The sequence below is a fragment of the Microcaecilia unicolor genome, chromosome 11 (genome assembly GCF_901765095.1).
Source record: "Microcaecilia unicolor chromosome 11, aMicUni1.1, whole genome shotgun sequence".
In the NCBI taxonomy this organism is placed as follows: domain Eukaryota; kingdom Metazoa; phylum Chordata; class Amphibia; order Gymnophiona; family Siphonopidae; genus Microcaecilia; species Microcaecilia unicolor.
In genome coordinates this window covers 86,650,173-86,667,472 of record NC_044041.1, presented here as the reverse complement: position 1 = coordinate 86,667,472, position 17,300 = coordinate 86,650,173, and the positions used below count along the sequence as shown (strand labels likewise).

The window sequence follows — 17,300 nt, the reverse complement described above, 5'->3', positions numbered from 1 at the left end:
AGCTTAGTGGGGGAGGGGAGGTCACTGCTGGAAAGAAGGTGAGCAATGCTTCCAACCAAGGTGTTTACTACTGCGTATCCCACAGATCATGCACTTATAACAGTCTTAATCATGATTTTGAGATCTGAGGGAAATAAATTTTAATTTGTAGGGAGGATATTCTCAAGGCCCAGCATCTGCGAGAGAGAAACCTATTGGAAGAGGTAGACAGGTACCAGAATGCCAAGTGTTTTTGCACCGGGAGGTCAATTCCTGTGCAGCTTAAAATGGGTAAATGGGCTGTCTGACTTCAATTTGGCTAAAACCCCATGCATTGTGAAAGTCTCGTGAAGAGGAGGCTTTCCTGAACGTGTGTTTGTTCACAGACTGCATTTCCAAATCAATGCATGTAGTTTTCCAGCAGAATACTACCCACAAAAAATCTAGGGAACATGAGTGCAAATATGTGCTATTTTTGCTTTGAAAAACTTGAGAGTAAAAAGTACAGTCAACTTTGTCCCAAATTAGACCGCCTTAAAATCTTTAAAATTGCGAGTAAATGATTTCTGATTTTCCCATTTCTCCTTCCAGAAAACCATTTATTTTAAAGCTGGCATTACTATACAGCAAGACGAAACAAAACAGTAACCACTTCTCTGCATGTTGTGCTGTTGGGATTTGGATATTGCTCACTGCTAGCCCTTCTTTTACAGATAAAGTGTGACCAGTACTGGCCTAGCCGTGGTACAGATACCTATGGGATGATTCAGGTCACTCTGTTGGACACTATTGAACTGGCCACATTCTGTGTGCGAACATTTTCACTTCACAAGGTGATATTTCTCATTAACTTTGAAAGACATGATTACAACCCTGCTTTTCCCCTGAGTATTTCAGTCCTCCTTCCCTCACCCTGTCTTTGTGCACTCTCATCTGATAAGTTCAGATACAGATGCTCAAAAGCAAATCGGGCACTGGAGACTATTAGCATCAGACTAGCGCCCGCACTTGCTCCTACGGGATGTTGAGAGCCAGCAAGAGTGTGAAATAACAAGCTTGCCGGCTCTGATTTCTAATTGCATGCAGGTGCATGCTAAACAGGGTCATCACTATTCCTCCCCAGTGCTTAATGGGCAGCACACCAAACAAGGGTGCTGCTCCTGCTGCTGCAAACACTACACCAGCTCGGAGCTGTTGTTAGGGTTTGCCAGGGCATTGGGAAGGAATGGGGAGACCCTGTTCAGCATGCATTTGCATGCTTCCAGGTCCCCAAACACAAAAGAGCCTGGAGGTCCGGTGGGACCCTTGCCAGGCCTCCCCCCACCCAGAAAGCTAGTCCTGGTGGTCTAGCATTGTTCCTCCAAGCCTTCTCATACCTTCAAACAGATTCCTAGGTTGAAACAGGAGAAAGAACTCCCTTATGTGGTAGTTAAGCCCCGGACAGGGCGCTCCCATTTCCAGGCAGCACCCACAGGAGGAGAGAGGGAGTGCTAGTCTCGCATCCTGTTTCAACCTAGGAACCTTTTTTGAAGGTATGAGGGTGCTTCGAGGTTGGAGGAACAACGCTAGACCACCAGGGCTAGCTTTCTGGGGGAGGGGGAGGCCTGGCAAGGGTCCCACTGTACCACCGGGGTTCAGTGTTTTTGCAGTGAGGAGCTTTATGTGTTTGGGGAGGTGAGGAGTCTGGAGGTCCACTGGACCTCTAGGTCCTAATGCTGGAGGGGATCTGGAGGACCACTGGAGCACCAGGGCTTTAGGTTTGACAGGTCCGGGCTTTTAGCCCAAACCTGTCAAACCTCTTCTGCGGGAGGATTGTGCCAGAGTTCATGCCCAGTTACAGTCCTCCGGCATGTTATTAGCGTTGAACATAAGGGCGTTCTTTCCCCATGCCGTTCCAATGGTAATTTTACGGCACTGTTTGGAACAGTGCAGGGAATTAAACATTAGGGCCTCATTATTTCTGATTTTATATACTTGAAGCCCCATGGGTGCCTATTCTTGTATTCACTGTGCTTTGTGTCTCTTCTCTTGTCATCTTCAGGACCATGCTTCCTCTTATGTAAACAATATTTGTAGTGTCATAATCCAAATATGCTTTTCTTCTCGCTTTCAGCAGAATGGCTCTAGTGAGAAAAGGGAAGTTCGGCAATTTCAGTTCACCGCTTGGCCAGACCATGGTGTCCCTGAGTACCCTACCCCTTTCTTGGCATTCCTGAGAAGAGTGAAAACATGCAATCCTCCTGACGCTGGTCCAATTGTAGTACACTGCAGGTACTGCGCTGGCAATCACGGGATCACTCTGCAGAGGACATATGAAAGAAGCACTCTCTGAGGCTCCTTATGAGCATCGTGCACTGCTAGGAGAACAAAGAACGCCCATTTAGCAAACTGGTTAAAATCCTTGATTTACATGTCAAACAAGTACAAACATCCTATATAATAATTTGCACCTCCGTCTGGCTGCCTGGGTTCGTAACATCTTTAACATCTGATGACGTCAGCCAGCCTCCAGCGTTCCATTCACTCTCAGTGACCCGCCCTCGCGTCAAAACGTAATGATGTCAGAAGAGGGCGGAACAGTGAGAGGGAAGGGAACGCTGAAGGCTGGCTGACGTAAGGAGATGTTACAAACGGAACGTTATGGAAGCCAGCCAGCCAGAGCTTTCAGGTACAAATCAGCAAGTTGACTCGCGCTTCCTCCACCCAAGCATTTTACATGTCCAGTAAACAATTGTTTTAGCTACCAGCTGGGACATGTAAAAGGTGGTCTGTGGGCCATTATGGAAGTAAGTTTCGGTTTCTGAAGTTGAACAAGCAAAGGGGAGGGGAAAATAATAGGTTTGTTTAACAGAACTGTTCCGATAATAGAGATACCAAGAGCAAAGCTTTGATGGTGTCAGCATGGTCCGTTCCTGCTGTCAGCTACTATATGAGGCTTGAAACCTTTGCTCCGAACACACACACACTCACTTTCTCTCTCTCACACTGTCTCTCTCTCACACACTCTCTCTCACACACACGCTCGCACACAGTCTCTCTCTCTGTCTCACACATAATCGCCATTACATGATAACCTTGCTAGCGCCTGTTTAATTTGTTTGAGAAACGGGCCTTTTTTACTAGTCTGTACATATAATTCAAACAAGAGCTGCACATTGGGAAAACAGTAAATGATTGACCCCGATTTTTCAAGGTCTCTTCCCACAGAAACAGAATGGAAGATACGTTTTTGTGCATCAGACCTTAAGTGGTGAATTTAAGATTATCTGCTTGGTTAGAGCTAATGCTTTTACACATTTGCTTCCACTGATCCATGTGTTTTGGCCAAAGTGTCAGCTAGTGGATGAAAGCAGAGATGCTTGAAATGCAACCAACAAAGCTTTATGAAAGCAAAGACTGGCTGCTGTTTTTTTTACTCAAAATGGTCATTTACAGTAGTTTTACTTTGATGTGGTTGAATGAAGGAACAGGGCATCCAGATACTGATCATTAAGACCGGAGCCATTTTTGTAATAAGGAGCTGTCTATAGGGTCCATTGGAAGAGGGAGTCTGACAGAGGCCAGCTTTCAAAATTAAGTAGAAGGATGGACAACTTCCTAGCTAGCTACCTCACATAGGAACCTTTCATTTGGGCTGACTCCATGGTTGGCTTGGAATGTTACTGAAGCAGCATTAACAGCCCAGGGAGAAGCAGAGGGGAGGCATGGTCATTGTTAAGAGTGACACTTTGTGCTGGATTTAGAACTCATGATACAGGGTCTGGTAGGCTCCTCATCTCAGAATCATTTGCTGCACTGACCAGACTAGGAACAGTGGGAGAGTTGGGCCTATTTAATTGGGAGAAATATCCTTAGGTAGTTGTGAATGAGCACCACAATCCTAGCATTGGTCCAATTGAGCCGGAAGGAAAAAGGAGAAAAGAACTACCTGCATGAGACTGGAAATTTCACTCTGTCACCACTCTGAACCCTGTCCATGTTGTTGTATAGAACATCGGTTTCCCCGTCCCCTGGCAATGGTATATTTTTAATAGGAGTCCATTTCAGTCTCTTTAGAGGAGACTGGTGGTAACAATTCTTTTTAACATGTTTAATCATTTAAAAACAAACACATACTACAGGTTGAATAAGTTATGCAGACAATATTGTCAGAGCATTAAAAGTAAAGGGATTTGGATTTAGCTCATGTTTTTTCATCTGTAGTTTTAGACACATTTCCTGCTCCTGGAGAGGGAGAATATGGTGATGCTGTACCCTCCTAACTTTTGATCTCTCCTTTCAGTGCAGGGGTAGGACGGACGGGTTGCTTTATTGTAATTGATGCAATGTTGGAGAGGATAAAGCACGAGAAGACAGTGGACATCTATGGACATGTTACGCTAATGAGATCACAGCGAAACTACATGGTCCAGACTGAAGATCAGTACAGCTTCATCCATGATGCCTTGTTAGAGGCTGTGGCTTGTGGTAACACTGAAGTCCCAGCCAGAAACCTGTACACCTACATTCAGAAACTGGCTCAGATTGAGGTGGGAGAACATGTTACAGGAATGGAGCTGGAGTTCAAGGTACAGTGCTGGGAAGAGGGAGAACTAGTTTCTATTGAAATGGATTTTTGCAGCCATCTATGTGGAATGCCCAGTACATTGTAACTGTAGTCTCGCAGACATCTTAAATGGTGTTTCTGAAGCTAGAGAGAACATCTAATACAAGCCTTTAGGAACCTGAGAGTGAACTGGATCATTGTTCCCAGTCCTCATGCAGGGAGCGGGGAGCAGGTTGCAGTAGCTCTTAAGGGATAGAGATGAGCCAGGCTTGTTGGCGCTGACAAAAATGATGATTGTCTCTTTTGAAAAGGAAAGAATTGGTTTATATGTTTCCGCATTAAAGAAGAAATTACATATCACAGTTCAAGGCTATTGCATTCGCTCCCCAGGGAAGCCCACCTGCTACCTCTTTTCTGAAAAGGCTCCCTCTGCTTTCTGAATTCCTGATTGAATGCCTTAGTTTGTATCTTTCCTTTATGTCTTAATTTTAACTTTTTATTACAAATTTACAGCTCTTTTTATGAGAGGGCTGAAGTCTGCAATTTTTAGCTTACCTAGCAGAGGGATGAAGAACCGTCTTGTAGCATAAAGCAATCCCAGTGACACAGCAGGGAAAAGAGCAGTAATGTGTGTCTAAATTCATGCAGATGCATCTGTACGTTGGTTGGTAGGCAGATTTTCAAACAGATGCTTGGGAATATGTATGAATTCAATGCAAAGTTTATGTTGATTAGAAGAGCAGTCTGTCCTCACTTCTCATATTATTTAGAAATTCATCTCGGTCTTTAGTATGTTGCAACCCAAATTTGAATTGTGCGCTATGCACAGTGGAGTTCTTGCTGTGAGCTGTTAAGTCAGTTTGCTTTTGGTATTTGCATCTAATTGAAAGTGGCTGTTACAATTTTAAGCTTCTAATGCAGGTTTTTAGAAACCTTCCATTTGCTTCATAGACGAGAGACATTAAGGGCCCTATTTACTAAGGTGCGCTAGCGTTTTTAGTGTACACTAACTGTGTAGACACCCATAGGAATATTATAGGCATCCACACGGTTAGCATGTGCTAAAAACACTAACACGCCTCTAGCCTTTCTTAGTAAACAGGGCCCTAAGTTTTATCATTTCAGCACACTAAGATGATGGTAATATGGGCACATTATTTCTTACAGCGACTTGCCAACTCCAAAGCTCACACTTCAAGATTTATCAGCGCCAACCTTCCATGCAACAAATTCAAGAATCGCCTTGTTAATATCATGCCATATGAGACCACACGGGTTTGCCTTCAGCCAATCAGAGGAGTGGAGGGGTCAGATTATATCAACTCCAGCTTTATTGATGGATACAGGTACAGAACAGCTCACTTGACAATGAAGCCAGCACTAGATGAGCCAATTTTCAAAGTGGCTGCAGAGCCTATAAACCTTGCAGCTAAGAAAAGAGATTTCAAAGGAAAACATTCCATAAAAATTCCCTTTTTAAAATCCCATGATGGATGGTGATGCAGGGAGTCTTTAAACTGTGCACCTACAGGTGCAAAGTACATGGAGTAAAGTAGGGCAAATGTGGGGAATTAAAAATGAAATTCTTTGTGCATACTTCCTTGGACCTGCCCTAACCTCATCCCTGCATAGGGGTGGGGCAATTTCCAAAGGGATTTTCCTGTGGGTAAGCACTCACTTATCCATGGATATTTAATGACCAATAAGGATAGAGCTCTGGATAGAATCAGGTATGTGAAATAACACCACTCAGTTCATTATAAAACAGAGTTATATTATGTTATATGTGATGTATTCTGACCTTGAGTCTTTCAGAATGAGCAAGTTATAGTAAGAGAAGAGTTGCCTGAACTCTTCTAGGCGGTTTTTATATACCGCCTAGACCTAAGCGGTTTACAATTTTTCTTTGTCAGGTACTGGTACTATCCCTGGTGGCCTCACAATCTAGTATTATATTGTACCTGGGGCAATGGAGGTGACTTGCCCAGGGTCACATGGACCTGCAGAGGGAATTGAACCTGGTTAATCTAACCCCTCTGAATAAGTAGCTCAGACAAAAATGATATATTTTGATTTATGTGTAATCTTATTAATGTAACAGACAATACAAAATAGTTCCACTTAAGAAATACCAACCAGCATATCCTTTTCCATACACTCATAAAGAATACCACTAAACCCCCTTGTACAGATATGATCTCACTACAGATGAGAACAAATAGTAAAGTGGAATCCAATGGACGCCATGCTACATTAGTATACCAGATATAACCCCCCCTTCCCCCTCCCGTACCCCTCCATCCCCCACCCTTCCCACCTCTCTCTAACTATCAGCTATAGGAAGTAGTACCAGTCATGAAAGACATACAAGAAGACAGACTTCATGGTTCTCATAACAGATTAGAACATTTAAACCGAGACGGGACCTGAATATATTTTAATGTATTCAACAATAAGTATCCTTGTATGAAGAAATTTGTGAACGTTTTGTTCACTAACTAATGACACTTCCTAGCATAGGAGCAAATTTTTTTCAAAATGATTGGGGGTGTTGAAATTCCCCCCTCCCCGTCCTCCCCTCCCTCTCCTCCGAGTTCCAGGCTCGCCCTCCTTCCCTCTCTTTCGAGCTCCAGGTCCGCCCTCCCTCCCTCTCTTCCGAGTTCGAGGCCCGCCCTCCCTCCCTCCCTCTCCTCCGAGTTCCAGGCCCTCCCTCCATCTCCTCCGAGTTCCAGGCCCTCCCTCCCTCCAAGTTCCAGGCCCCTCTTCCCTCCCTCCCTCCCTCTGAGTTCCAGTCCCAACCCCAGCCCAACCTCCCACAACAGTCCTCTGCCGGTCCGCCCTCACCTTCCTGCATGCCACCCAGAATTTTAAAAGTCATCTTATCTCGGGGTCCCGGTGGCAGCAGTGAAAGGCGAGCAGGCTCGGCGCTTCAGCCTTCCCATCTCTCGTCTCAAGGGAAGGCTGAAGCGCCGAGCCTGCTCGCCTTTCACTACTGCCACCAGGACCCCAAGGTAAAATGACTTTTAAAATTCTGGGCGGCACGCAGGAAGGCGAGGGCAGACCGGCGGAGGACTGTTGAGGGAGAAGAGGGTGGGCACCGGGCAGGTCGGGCTGGCGAAGGGAACTTCCAGTTCTGACTTCAAGCGGGTGAAAATATTGGGGGTGCTCGAGCACCCACAGAGTTGGCGCCTATGCTTCCTAGAGCAGCAGTAATTTAAAATAAAAGCTTCCTGTTAACTGTTGATCAGTCTCTTGCATTGCCTTTAAGGAATTTTGGCTCATTCTTCCATACAGAACTGTTTTAACTTTGTAACATTTGCGGGCTTACTTGCATAAACACTTCACTTCAGGTCTTGCAACAACTTTTCAATAGGGTTTAGGTTGGAACTTTAACAAACAACCTACAACATGGAATCTCCTCTTCTACGTCTATTTTGTACTAGATTTTCATCAAATTTCTAGGTCATCTTGCTGCATGATCCAGTTTTGGCTCGCCTTCAGCTCACAGTCGGATGGGCTGACATTCTCCTCTAGAATGCTCTGATTTAAAGCAATATTCATGGTTCAGTCAGTGATGGCCAGCTATCCAGGTGCTGATACAGCAAAGCAGCCCCGCACTGTAACTCTGTCACCAAACTCAGGGCCGTGCCGACCCGGTAAGCGCAGTAAGCATGGCAGGAGGGCGCCTGCCAATCAAGGGCGCCACCGGCAGCCGAGTAGTGTTCTAAAATTAAAAAATATAAACCTCTCTCACATTGTTGGCGCCTATGCGCATGCGCTGCTGGGTCTGGCTGACTGGCTCCCTGCTGCCTTCCCGTGCGCAGCGCGTCATTCATCTGTTTAGCACCGCCCCAGCTCTGACGCACGCGCCTGGACTATGGAGCCTCGCAGGCAGTCCAACTCTCCAGGACCTGGAAGGGTGTTGCTGACGCCGACGCCGCATTGGAGTGCAGCAGTGCTGAGAGGAGAGAGGAGAGCCGGCGCCGCTGCTGGATGATTGATTGCTGCTCCCGCTCCCGCGGCGCTCCGCCTTAATTTTGTTTTTTTGCTGAGACTGAGTCAGACTGTGGTGGACAGCATTGGTAAGGATTTGCCTTGTTAGTTGTTAACTTTTCATTACTTTGTTGGCTGGCTGGCGTGGCGTGGGCCTACTTATAGATAAAGTGCATTTGAGGCTGCAGGTTGAGTGGGGGAACTCAACTGGAACCAACCAGGCCAGCTGGGGAAGAAAAGAAAGACAACAGCCAACAGCAGGCAAGGAAATTTCTGTGGGGGGTGGGGGTGGAGAGAACAAGCTAGAATCAGGGAGGAACGAAGGAGGGGAGAGTAAGGGCAGCAGGAAAGGAAAATAAGAGCTGATGGAACAGAAAAGACATAGGAAAAACAAGGCAAGGAAATTTCTGTGTGTTGGGGGGGGGGGGAGAGAACAAGCTAGAATCAGGGAGGAAGGAGGGGAGACTAAAGGCACAAGGAAAGGAAGAGATAAGCTGATGATGAGTAATAAAATGGATTGTGACATATGTATAGCAATAGCACAGTCATATTTCCAGTTCTAGTAGTACTTAAGATCCAGCAACTATGTAAAAAAAAACCAAAGTAATTGACTTTAAAATGATGGCTCGGAGTAAATGTAATGACAAGGATGTTTAAAGTGGTAGTGCTTAAATATAGGTAGCAATGGAGGGTAATCAATCATGTGATAGGCTTTCGGTTTTGTATACTACTACTTCTACTCTTTAACATTTCTAAAGCGCTACTAGGGTTATTCAGAGCTGTACAAGTTAACAAAGAAGGACAGTCCCTGCTCAAAGGAGCTTACAATCTAAAGGACAAGAATGCAGTCAACCAAATTGGGGCAATCTGGGTTTCCTGGTTAGTCCAATGGTTAGGTGCCGAAAGCGACATTGAAGAGGTGGGCTTTAAGCAAGGATTTGAAGATGGGGAGGGATCATAGATCTGTGTAATGTTATTATTTAGTGTTTAAGATGGATGATTATGGTATGCCTTCTTGAAAAGATCTGTTTTCAGTAGCTGTGTGCAGATGTATGAGAAACTGGCTTTTAGAAAATTAAAATAAAATATGAACCTTTTTTTTTAACTTTCCACATAGGCACCCTGCTATAATCAGGCTCTTTTGAATGTAGGTACTTTTACACCTTAATACTAACTTGACTGGCACCAACTAAAGTTCATTTAAATGTCCTGTTGAAATTCTAAAGCTGTGTTATTCTAGATCTGTAAAGGGACCGGTGCTATATTGTACTGATCTGCAAATGGGAATGATGAGTGAGGAAATTACATTTGCAGATGACACAAAATTCAAATCTGTTAAAATGCATGTGGATTGTAAAAAATTGCAGGAAGACCTTAGGAAATTGTCTCTTGGGCCAAACCAGGGGGGGGGGGGCGCCAACTGATAGTCTGCAGGGGGGCACCAGAGACCCTTGGCACGGCCCTGACCAAACTCAAGAAGCAGGACGTGATTCTTACTTTCAAGACAGTGCTTTCAGCTTTTGATTCAGAAGTCTTATGGATCACCCAGATGCTCTTTGCTCTCTTTAAAAAAAAAAATTGCTGTTCACCCAAAGGTCATCATTGTTCTCTTATCTATTTCTACAATGTACATCATTCCCATTAAGTTTTTTTGTTTTGATGGTTGATGCATGAACCCTCACATCAGCCGTATCAAAAGAAACTTCCAGATGTTTAGATGTTAGTCTAAGGTTCTTTGTAACTTTGTGAATGGTCTTCCAGTTTGCTTTTGGGGTGATCTTGGCAGGTTGAGAGCTCCTGAGTGTACTTATTGTAGTCTTCTACTTTTTACATTTTCAGACTTTTTCTGACAGTGGATGGACAGAGCAAGCCCCAAATGTTTAGAAATGGTATTGTAACTCTATCCAGATAGATGAGCATCAACTTATAGGTCATCTGGTTGTGGCATTTATGAGTTCCACTGACTTATTTATTTGGAAGACCAAATGCTGATCCTTTTGGATCTTTACATAAGACATAATGTCCAACCTCAATCATGCAGATTTCCACCCCAATTATTTAAGCATCTGACCCTAATTAGCCAATTAATTGTGCCATGTAAACTAGGGGGTTCATTTTCTATTTCACATACACTGATTCTGAATTAGTCTTGTTTCAGCGAATATAGAATTATTTAATTTTATTGCATAAGAAAAGACAGATTATCCTGGTAAAAACTTGTTATTCGCATTATTAAAGGTAGAGTCCTTTTACTTCTCTCCAAAATCCTAAACTGAGTAAGTGAAGAGTTTTTGTTTGATTTTTCCCTTCTCCTCCTAATTTTGTACTCTGGTGTCTTGACTGTTTCAGACAGCAAAAAGCCTACATTGCAACGCAAGGACCGTTATCAGAAACTACTGAAGATTTCTGGCGAATGTTGTGGGAGAACAACTCCACCATTGTTGTGATGCTAACAAAGTTGCGGGAAATGGGCCGGGTAAGTTTTGGCTTTGTGATGCTGCTTGCAATGTTCTTGGAAAGGGCTTGAAAAATCATCATTTTCGGGCTATAAATTGATCAGTACAAATTCGGATCATAAGCAGATAGACAGGTTAGTCTCACCATTATAAATAAGTGCATAAGTAATTCCACACTGGGAAAAGATCAAGGGTCCATCGAGCCCAGCATCCTGTCCACGACAGCGGCCAATCCAGGCCAAGGGCACCTGGCAAGCTTCCCAAACGTACAAACATTCTATACATGTTATTCCTGGAATTGTGGATTTTTCCCAAGTCCATTTAGTAGTGGTTTATGGACTTGTCCTTTAGGAAACTGTCTAACCCCTTTTTAAACTCTGTTATGCTAACCGCCTTCACCACGTTCTCCGGCAACGAATTCCAGAGTTTAATTATGTGTTGGGTGAAGAAAATATTTCTCTGATTTGTTTTAAATTTACTACACTGTAAAAGCCTATGAAAGCAAGCTCACCAATATGTAGGGCGTCAAGAGGTAAAGACCATATGGTTCATTCCAGAGTGAGCAAAATAGTTTCTCCATTTTGTTAAATATTTCATCACAAATAACATTTTTGTATCCCCTTGGCAGGAAAAGTGTCACCAGTATTGGCCTGCTGAAAGATCTGCACGGTACCAATACTTTGTAGTGGATCCTATGGCTGAGTATAACATGCCCCAGTACATCCTTCGAGAATTCAAGGTCACTGATGCTAGAGTACGTATACCCTTTACTATATTATCATGGGTGCAGCTGGAGACACTGATGTGGTGGACACGGTGAAGACCCACCCAAATATAAATAAAATTGCCTTGCTGCTGGATGCTAATCTGTTTTGGAGGAGATTCTGAAATAAACATTCAAGCAACTTATCTGACAGTTTGCTACATTCTTAAAGAGGGGCAGGGGGTGGGAGGAGGAGACTTGTCTGTAGTGGCTTGAGAGTATCTCTGCCCAAACTTTCTCATTCTCTGTAGGAGATGCACTAAAAGCTTTTCCAAATCATTGTTTACAAAGCCTCCAGCCTAAAGAAGCCATTAGCGGTAGCATACCACAGTGTCTGTGCTGCAAATATCCAGCCATTCTACCTTCTGTGTGTTCAGCTCATGCTGTGTAGTGTCTGTACAGCACTGGAAGGCACAGACTCCGCAGGGATCTTCATAAGACAGTAAAACTAGATACTGCAAAGGACTTTGGGACAAAATTTAAGATGGCAATTTGCATCCATTGCCATTCATGCATAGTTTTTAATGCTGACTTTTTCTTTTATTAACCTCAGGATGGTCAGTCAAGAACTGTTCGTCAATTTCAATTCACCGATTGGCCAGAACAAGGTGTGCCAAAATCAGGCGAAGGTTTCATTGATTTTATTGGACAGGTGCACAAGACAAAAGAGCAGTTTGGTCAGGATGGGCCAATCTCTGTTCACTGCAGGTAAGTCAGTCACAAGTTCATTTAACCCAAATAAAAACATCAGTTAAATTCACAATAGGAAAAAAAAACAGATTTCAGATACTAGAAAGTTCTTTGTGACCAACATCAAACAGGTCGTGTTTGGGACTGAAACAGCTCACCTTATTCTGAAATGGAGAATCACTGGCTGAAGGATTTCAGGTCTGAGGCTTCAGCAGGGGCTTTCATAATTAGGTTTTGTCTCTTTCCATCCTAATTTATCCTGTAGTGAAGCATAGGCTAACAGATCTATGAACTGTCCCTCCACTGTATATGTGCCCTCAGGCCTTAGATCCGGTGACAAGCACAGCCCACTACTTGTATTGACCTTGGGCTTCATATTTGAGGTATATTGATTCTTAAGAGTTTGAAAATATTTTCATACCCTTCCTTCCTCCAGTGCTGGAGTAGGCAGGACCGGAGTGTTTATCACATTGAGTATCGTCTTGGAGAGGATGCGTTATGAGGGCGTTGTAGATATTTTTCAGACAGTGAAGATGCTACGAACACAGCGACCAGCAATGGTGCAGACAGAGGTAAGAATTCATCCACATTTATAGCATTGTTCTACAGTGCTCTTTAATAAACATTCAGAGTGGAGAAGGCTTTAACAACCTATGTGGAAACTGAAATGACTAATGCAGTACAAGGGCAAGAGAGAAAAGATGACTTTTCAGCTGAGGTTAGAGTTAATGAGTAGGTTGATTCTTAGACTAGTGATTCTCAACCCATTCCTTGGAGCACACCCCAGCCAGTCAGGTTTTCGGGATATCCACAATGAAGATGCATGAGGGAGATATACATACAAAAGAGAGAATGCATGCAAATCAGTGTAAATCTGTCTCGTACGTCATTGGGGGCATGGGCGTAGCCAGACCTCAATGGGAGGGGGGGCATATTTTGGCCCACCTCCCCGCTGCCACTTCCACCCCCCCCCCCCCCCCTCCTGACTAAAAACAGGACAGGTACCAGGCAATGTGAGACCAGTGTGGGACAAACGCTATAGCTGGCGGGGGTTGAGGGCCCCCACCAGCCAAATCCGTAGCTACGCCACTGATTGGAGGTATCCTGAAAACCTGACTGACTGGAGAGTGTGCTTTAGAAAACCTCCTAGCAGTAGCACAGCTGTTGCCTGAGCACTGACTCTTCTCTCTTTTCTGCTTCAGGATGAATATCAGTTCTGCTACCAGGCAGCTCTGGAGTACTTGGGGAGTTTTGATCACTATGCAACATAAAAAGCCATCATTTTGCAGACTCAATCAACTACTTAAGTCCTGAAAGGCCTCTTCTTACCCTCAAGGAGTGCTTGAACATAAAACTGAAAAAAAGGAAGCCCCTTTTCATGTGGGAACTACGGTGAAAGTGGAGAAATAGGGAAGGATTTTTTTTAATTTAATTTTATTTTTTAAGGAATGCCTCTTGCAGGAACTCCCATGTTGTAACCTAGAAAGCGGAAAGGCGGCTTGGAATATCACTGGATTATTTCGGGTGGTGGACCTCTTCTGTTATCTCAAATGGTGTTCTCTACTGGAGACTTTGTGAACATCATAACATGGATCCAAAAGCCGAACCGAATGCTTGTAATTTTATTAGAGGGAGCTGAGTGACCAGAAAAGGGAAACTGACTTTGGGTTACATCATTAGAGTTCAGTTTATTTACTAATATAGTTTTGGCAGGTCTTTAAAGTAAGTCACTTGCAAAGTAGATGGGGCTTATAAGAGTCTAAAAGTAAGCTAGGAATACACTGTGCCAGAGTCGCGAGAAACTCTTAAGCTTTTGGCTTCTGGACAAGTGATAAAATTGGCAATTGATCTCCTTTGTCCTGATGCCTATTTCATTCAGAATGTGTCACCACTCCCTTATTAAATGCTCTAAACATTCCTTATTTCTTTTGATTCCAAAAATCAACCATCATCAAGGTATTATAAGACACTGGTGCCACCAGTAGCATTGGCATGGTGCATAGGGAGCTCCATTCAGGCCACTGGATTTTAAACATACACTTCTATTCACCCGGCATGTGTTTCTGCTTTTCTTCCTATTCTGCTCGGAAGCTGTTTCCTATAGCATAAAAGAGGCTTTGGGAGACTTCTTTGAAATTCCTTCAACACTTAGATGCAACATCTTTTTTAACTGCTCGACAAAACAGAACCAGCTATGTTTTGGCAGCAGAATTTCCTACCTGGTGAGGAAAAGATTGCTCCTGAAGTCAACCCCTGCCAGAAAAAGAATCTTCCAATATATTGCTCTTTCCCCTCACAGCTAGCAAAAATCCAGCGAGGGGAAGAAGAGGAGTCAGAAAAATCACCTGTCCAGGAAGCTGCTTAAAAATATGTCCCCTAGCTGTACAAGAATTTAAAATGGTGGAGGCGCAATGCAAGCTCCGAGTGACTTTCTTTAAATCTTCCATGTAACTGAAACATAAATGACATTTCCCTTTTTTTTAAATAGTGTATTTTTCCTTTTTTTAAATGAAAGAATATCAGTCAATGAAATTAAGAAAAAAAACTTGCTTATTTGTTCATATTATGTTCAAAGACAGTCTATTTTTTCACTGTAGAAATGTTATGTGTAATGGCTGTTATATATATATTATATATATATAATATACATAAGATGCAGTGCAAATTGCTACTTCTACATATTGCTTTTCTACCATTTAAAGGGTTTAAATTCACTCATGTATGAACAAAAGTCTTTTGTAATAAAACAAAAAAAAAATACCTAACATATCCAAGCTTATCTTCATGAGGGTGTGAGGATTTACAGGTTAATCCATGCAAGGCTTCGGTGCCAACTCATGCCACCCCCAAGTGGAACCATGTTGCCTCAGCAATGCCAACGGAAGTAAACAGAAAATGAGGGTAGGTTTCAGAAAAGCAGCTACCCTGAAGCCCCTACAGCGCAGAGAAACCTAAATACTAAATAACTTTCTGCTACTGCAGTGGCGATTAGGACAGGACCCACACTGCATAGCTGTATGCTTAAAGCTATTCATACATTATCAAAACATCTCTAATGTTTTGGGGGGGGGTTTAATTTACCATAGTTTGAAATATGTTAGTTTTAATGGGCCCCCATAAGGGAGAATGATACGGCCTAATTTTCACATATTAGTTTCCATTAGTTTGGGACATCTGCACTTTCCTGATGGTGCTATAAACAAATCCCGTCCACTTGGCATCTTGAATACAGCTCCAGTATGAAAAAGAAAACCTTTACCATTAGCAAAAAGCCAGTATCTGGAATGTGGCATCAGCTGATGAGCAGAGGGAAAAAATGAGACACCGTCCGTCACCTTTTGTTCTCTTATGGTGACTGCCATTAAGCAGTGCCTGAGGAACACAGGATTAAAAGGCGATTTTGAGGCTGTCCGAGCATGCGGCAACAACGGTCCTATATAACTGCTGATGGAAGTCAAGGTACCACGAGGAGGATGGGATTAATAATGGAAGAAATAAACTCTACCAGAGATCTAACTTGCTTTCTAAGGGCAGTGAGAAGGGCTCTAATGTGGCTGCATCACCTTGGTATGGTGGGACTAAAAGTAATCCACTCTTTGGTCCCTCTGAAAACCCCGTTTTCATATTTACAAATCAAACAGCAACAAAAAAAAGGCAACTTTAAGGTTTCATGACCCAGTGTGTGAACGTTAACCACCTTCCCACCCTGATTTGTATGTATGCAGAGAGCAAAGTCAAAATGGTTTTCTTCTTTGTATGGGAGAACAAGTGCTGTCACTTTCAAACTGTTATTTCAAAACAGAAAAGTAAGTGGCCTTCACGCCACTGTGGATGTAGATATGTCAACTTTGTATTAAAGGGAGATTGAAAGGAAGGCCTGGCACTGTCTGTCTTATTGTTAAATGGGGAAGACTGCTTATCATACAAAATCTTTAGCATTATCTCTATTTCCTTTCCACCGGTGAAACAAGTCTGATGTTTTTTGACATCTGTTGCTTATCCAAGATTGTAAGAGAAGCTGTTACAGCTACTTCCAAAGTAGCAACGCAGAACAAACAAATGAGACTTTATTGTTGTTTAAAGGCAACAAAATTGCATACCCTTTTACTTACTACTACTACTATTAAACATTTCTATAGCGCTACTAGACTTACGCAGCGCTGTACAAATTAACATGAAAAGACAGTCCCTGCTCAACAGAGCTTACTTAAAGATAAATATAAAAACAGAATACATTCAGAACAAAAAAAGGAAGACCTAGAAGTGACTAAGAGCATGCCAAGGGAACCCCAAACCAGCCATGTTAGGAAATTTAGTGGTATCAGCTTTGTAATACTTTTGGCCCATCAGTGCAGCAAAGTGCCATCTCCATCCCCATCCCCCCAACCATTTCAAGTCTACAACTCTCATTCATTACTAAACTTGCTGGATTTACTTCCAGGAAGCCATAAAGGTCAATACAGAGTAGAGCCAAGACAATGCCACTAAAGGGCAGAACAGTTCAAACATGCAGAAACAAAGCTTCACCCCCAAGTCCTCTATTTTGAAGCGAATGGAGCCCACAGAAATTCAAATCCTTTTCTTTTGCAGCATATGCAATACGTAAGGGTAAAAGATCACATAAGCTTCCTGGGTAAGAGCAATAACCAGATGATATTGCCACACAACAGGGAATTAACCTTCACAGATCATGAGAAAACATTTTTTCAAGGCCATTTAATTGACGCCCATAAAAATCTCTAATGACAACGTTGAGGTCATTTCCATGAGAAAAGGTTAAATTCCTTTTATTTTTTTTTGGGTGTAGTACACATGAAAGGCCAAAATGTTCTCACTGAAAATGAGCTAAATACAGAAAATGCTTCTCTTCCGG

The 17,300-nt window shown here is 43.1% G+C and overlaps 1 protein-coding gene across 1 annotated transcript in view; it reads left to right on the top strand.

The window, feature by feature from the left end:
* The window catches only part of PTPRS (protein tyrosine phosphatase receptor type S), a 307,849-nt gene extending 291,548 nt beyond the window's left edge, over positions 1–16,301 (top strand). Inside the window, 9 exon segments of the mRNA XM_030218889.1 lie at positions 693–812; positions 2,096–2,250; positions 4,262–4,547; positions 5,693–5,871; positions 10,868–10,994; positions 11,603–11,728; positions 12,291–12,445; positions 12,864–12,999; positions 13,630–16,301. Of these exon segments, the coding sequence (XP_030074749.1) occupies positions 693–812; positions 2,096–2,250; positions 4,262–4,547; positions 5,693–5,871; positions 10,868–10,994; positions 11,603–11,728; positions 12,291–12,445; positions 12,864–12,999; positions 13,630–13,698 (1,353 nt within the window). The 3' untranslated portion in view covers positions 13,699–16,301.
* The last annotated feature ends 999 nt before the right edge of the window (positions 16,302–17,300 follow it).